Raw genomic sequence first — 5,618 nt, 5'->3', positions numbered from 1 at the left:
CGAGTTCAAGCATTGTACATCACCACAGCTGTCGCCTTTTCTGTACATTATCCAAAGACTGAGATAAATATATATGTATAAGTTATTATTATTTCGTTCCCGTCTTTATTATATGAGAGAAGCATCTCTATAGACATGTCATAAACATATAAACGTATTACGTAACTTTTTAACGAGAAATACACGCAAGCCACCACATTTGTTATTTCATGAGTGATTACTTCGTTTCCAGCATCCACTAATGATAACATATTCACTGTGAATAAAAACAGTTCATTAGAAAACATGCGTGCACTGCAATAGTCAACATTCCATGTGTATTAAAGTAGTAAATGTTCACGTAAAAGCATTGACTTAGATTACAAATTCACACAATTCATATAAATCGAGTTTACTATTTTCCCTAATTTATAATTTACATGGTTGAGAAAATTTAAGGGAATACATATTTGCATTTGTTTCGCTTTTTAGTCTTGGCCACGATTATTTCGCTTCATTCAACGATCCTTTAGTGACTGATCTTTGATCAACTCCGACCGACGGTAGACGGAAATCAGCGAAGGCCAAACAATATCGAAATAGTTACATTGTTGTAGTACAGCAGCTATATGCGTCCACGTGCTTGCGAATATTTGTCAAGTATCCAAGTAAATTCGAAACTAGTGGAGATAAGTAAATCGAAATTATGTGAACTATACTAATGTATACTCTTTCAAAAATATCTAAGTTTGCGTGAATTTTATGTATACAACTTTAATACATATGAACAATTACGATGAGTGTGTTTCTCAGTGGACTTTGTTTTTATTTGCAGTGTTACGTTTAGTAGATACTGTAGATGAAAAAAATCACGGAAAACATAACAAATACCGTGGTTCGTGTGTATTTCTCGATGAAAAGCGGATAGGCACATACAAGTGTATTGCTGTTGAACGTTTGTGGCATATCGAAAAGGCGTATGCCCTCTTAATTCAAAAATCCTATAGAGAGAATGTCGACATGCTCTTGTGGATTTACCGAGTACTCAAGTTATACGCCAGGGTACAATTCTTACATATTTTCTGCCTCCAAGCAAATAGGATGAGTACAGCTACGGGCCTGCTCTGACGTATTGACGTATATCGATCGACGGCGATCAGCTGTCACTCATACGACGATGCAAATCGAATTGCCTGATTCAGGCGTAAAAACGCCTAATTTTTTTGTCAATGACTAATTAATGAAGCTTCAATTTTAACTTCAATTTTATCACTCTTGATTTTCGTTTTATTTTGACTCCTAGAATACAATACTCAAATATTGCTCACTAGTAGGTTTACACCCTGTATAATCAAAGTATACTTCAGGTCCATACTGAAATCTCCCTGAGCGAGCCTTTATTCCTAGAAACGATTTGAAATATCATGCAACGCGTTAAACAAAGATAATTCTATTCTGACCTCATCACATTTGATACACTGTTATTCAAGAATGTTTTATGTCTAATAATCTGATATTTCGATTATATCATTATTCTCTGTAATGGATATATACGACGGTTTCTCTCTATCCGAATTTTCGCTGGCAGACATATGAATAGTCAAATCGCGTAAAGGTGACGAAAACGGGGTGGTCAGGAGATGAAAAGCTTTGTATGTAGGGAGTAGCAGTTCGTGGGCGTGAGAAGGTGTACGGAGCGTCCCATATCTCGGAGGGGAGTAAAAGTATCTCCCGATTAATCGATGAAAGCTCGCTCGCCTGGCGAAGCTGCACGAAGCCCGAAGTAGAGTGAGGTGGTGGTGGATAACTGTGGGTGGTTAAGGGAGAGGGTAGAAGTTACTACGGGATACCGAGCCCAGAGTTTAGATAGGGAAGATATGTACAATCTATACGTCCCCTTCTGTCACCAATTTTTTATCTAGCAGCAGTAAGTAGTGAGTAGTAGTGAGGATTACGTGTTCACTTATGTGCTGGAGGAGAATCGGGCAATATTTGATGGTGGAGAGGGAAGCATGCGCATCGTATCTGGAAACTCTGACCTGACCGGGACTCGCCCCGAGTTTCAACGGGAACGGGATTCAGTTGAGTAGGTGAATTCGATGAGAGAACAGTTTAAGTCAACGATCGATACACACAATTAAATTTAATATTGTGTATTTGATACGACTATATCAAATCCCAAAGAGAAATTTTTCATATTTGTACTGAGGGTCCATCAACCGGAATTATTCTTTTAAATTAAATGACTAAAGAATCGGTTGGTGACAGCTGTCTAAACGAAGCAGTTCAAGAAGGATCTCATCAATGCCAAGGTATTTATTGGTCTGTGCAAAAATTCTTGCCTAATTTCAAATTGTATTAAATTGGAATTGTCATACAAACATTGACATTTTATGCTAAAATTTTGTTCAATGGACAAATTGATTATCAGTACAGTAACTCAGTAAATCCTAGGACAAACGTTATCTATACCTTTACTTATCGAAATCTTTGCACTCGTCCTCTGCTTTAATCTGTGTTCTTACCCCTAACCCTAATTCAATCGTTTTACCCATATTATTGACCAATCCAATAGGGTTTCAAATTTTTTAATTGCTGCATTAATAATTAACCATTAAACTTCTTTAAATCTCAATCGCCAGTATGAGTATTCTTTAATTAACAATTAAAATTCAATCATTAATTCGAATTTCTTTCCATTAAATTAATTAAATAATTGTAATTCATAATTAGTCAAACTCGAATCAAAAAGTAAATATTAATTGCCAATTGGTCTTCACACACGCATACATTTGAATTAAAGATTCGATCATTTATTTGCAATCTTGCCCTTCAAAAGACATACATGAAGATCACGAAAATTGTAAACTGGTACTTAGTATTCAGTAGTACGTCTCACGAATAATTCCATCACCAAATAAACCTTAGACTCTCCTTAGCAACATGTATTTTTATAGAAACCCTTGGAATACAAGAACGAAACAAGGTGCTAATGTACCTTGCAAATTAATACATTATTCATAAGAAATTTCATTATACAGTTTCAAATTTTAATTTTTTATCTTTATTAACAGATATCGAATAATCGATGGAGCAGTCTATGAAATCCGGTCGTTCGAACGTGAGTTCGCCGGGCACCGCATTTTCGGAGAACAGCACGAATTCTCGAGGTTCCTCGCAATCTCTCGACGACATTAACATAAATTCATTAATGAGTACCCTGCTGCAAGACGTGAACACTGACAACCTGAATACTCAACGTCATTCAGCGTGTCCGCAGAATAGAACTACGTCTAATAGATGCACAGGTTGCATCGATGTAACCTGTGATGTATGTTTCCCCAGTCAACTTTTGGTAAGCAAATGAGTCCAACATATATTAAGTCATCCAGCTTTTATTAAGGATGTATAGGCTATATACTTAAACGATGCTAGCATATTGAATTTGTTATTATAGATTCTTATTACTATTAAAAAGCTACCTGTAAAATTTTAAATCAATTCATGGGTTTTTTGAAAAATTATAGTGATTACTCATAGGGTAATCAGCAATAACCCAAAGAAAACTTCACTTTGATCTTGAAAATAACCCAGAAAAAACGGTGATAAACTCTTGAAAAAAGGTCATATCGAATCGCCAGTGTTTTATGAACAAATTTCTAAAAAAATAATCATCATTCATGGACTTTAAAGAAAGTTATTGATTAAAATATAATAAAAAAATTACAAACTCATCGATAAGAGGAGTCCTATCCTATTTCTACAATATTTTTTGAACCATCAGAGCATAGTGAGTGTCGATTTTCAGTTAAATTTTTTATTTTAAATTCATAATATTTTATTTTTTAGGGTTAAAAGTCTGCAGAATTCACTGGCAAAAATTTGTGATAGGAAAGTACTTATATAAACAATATAACAAATTCTATCAATTTTTATTGTTTAGAAACCAATTGGACGTTAAAAAAATAAGCCTTTTTCATCCAAACTCATTGTTCTTCTGATGTCTGATTTCTTCTTAATTATAGGAAATGCGTTTTTCTAAGGTACATCAACTTTTGGGATTGACTGTATAGCCAATACATTCTTAAAGGAGTATTCCCACTATACGATATCCTGCCGACAGCTGTCGGATCCGACAGCTCGAAAACGAGCGAAATCAGGACTATAGTCGGTAGGATACGGTATAGAGAAATGCGTGTAAAAGCAGGAGGGTCATGGGCCCCAGGTCGAAAACGATTCCGAATCTGCAGACTGACCGCCCGCTGTTTGGGTTCGACCGCCCGCTTCGTGGTCAGAGACCGATACGGAGACTCGACCTTCCGAGCGAAATGCAAGAAAAGCCTACCCTGCGATACGAAGTAAATATATGTATATTGTAATTTGCATGATGTTAATAAATAATGTTTTAGCTTTTGGGAACCAATATATTATGTGCATAGAGAAGATACTGTTTGGAGTATCGCCCTCGCTTCTCATTGGTTCTATGAACCATTTTTTTCGCTCATTCCACCATTCTCCTTCAGGTACTCCAGTACATAATGTAAACACTCTGTTGACCTTACGTCATTCGCCAAGGATGTAAAATTCTATTGGTTCTGTGAACCATTTTTTCCTCTCATTCCACCATTCTCCTGTACATCCTTGGCGAATGACGTGAGGTGAACAGAGTGTTTATATTATGTGGTTCCCAAAAGCTAAAACATTATTTATTAACATCATGCAAATTACAATATACGTATATTTGCTTCGCATCAATGATTCGTATTATCATATTCTTATTCTCGTTATAATTTGGCTTGGCGTTCTTTTTCTCGGCTGAAATAATTATTAACTAACAATTTACAAGGAACTGTCGGAAGGAATCGCAGAGTTGGCTTTTCTTGCATTTCGCTCGGAAGCTGTCGGTCTTCGATCACGAAGCGGCCGGTCGAACCCAAACAGCGGGCGGTCAATCTGCAGATTCGGAGTCATTTTCGACCAGGGGCTCATGACCCCCTGCTTTTACACGCTTTTCCCTATACTCTATCCTACCGACTACAGTCCTGATTTTCGAGCTGTCGGATGCGACAGCTGTCGGAAGGATATCATATAGTGGGAATACTCCTTAAGTCGCGAATAACATAGTAAAGAACATAATTTTGAATTGTTTATTAAGGTCTCCAATAAAAATTTTACACATGCTTCTTGTAGAGCTAAATAAGATATGTATGCATATAGAAAGTTTCAAAAATAAATTAAAAATCAGTTAATATTGCTATGAGCTTTTAATGATTGGAAATAAAAAAAACAAACGAATTTTGGTTTACAAGTGATGTAAATTTTTACATGATTCGACATGTCTAATTGTTTTATGCTCTAACCGATTTCGATAAAACCTTTTTCTACAAGAACCATGTTTCATGTTTATATTGGGGACAATAATCTATAAATCTTTTATTCAAGATTGCAACCAGTAGCAATTCTTTTTAATGCTTTACTATAAGTAATTCTTTTCTTGTTGAAGTAATATTCCTCTTTCATAATTTCTAATCTTCTTTGGTTATTAACACTAGAAAGACTGAAACTTAGTATATACCTATATTGCCCAAAGCAGTCAAATTGACTGCATTGTGAAAGAATAATGTGTAAAGAGATTTGTC

General features: G+C 35.6%; 1 protein-coding gene across 1 annotated transcript in view; it reads left to right on the top strand.

Moving 5' to 3' along the window:
* Window positions 1-265: 265 nt before the first annotated feature.
* Window positions 266-5,618, top strand: part of LOC108627688 (E3 ubiquitin-protein ligase TRIM71-like) — a 15,736-nt gene continuing 10,383 nt past the window's right edge. Inside the window, exons 1-2 of the mRNA XM_018029053.2 lie at window positions 266-2,291; window positions 3,054-3,334. Of these exons, the coding sequence (XP_017884542.1) occupies window positions 3,068-3,334 (267 nt within the window). The 5' untranslated portion in view covers window positions 266-2,291; window positions 3,054-3,067. The remainder of the gene's footprint in view (window positions 2,292-3,053; window positions 3,335-5,618) is intronic.

The sequence above is a fragment of the Ceratina calcarata genome, unplaced genomic scaffold (genome assembly GCF_001652005.2).
Source record: "Ceratina calcarata isolate Rehan_Ccalc_2016 unplaced genomic scaffold, ASM165200v1 scaffold1262, whole genome shotgun sequence".
Classification (NCBI taxonomy): domain Eukaryota; kingdom Metazoa; phylum Arthropoda; class Insecta; order Hymenoptera; family Apidae; genus Ceratina; species Ceratina calcarata.
This window is presented reverse-complemented; position numbering and strand designations above follow the sequence as displayed.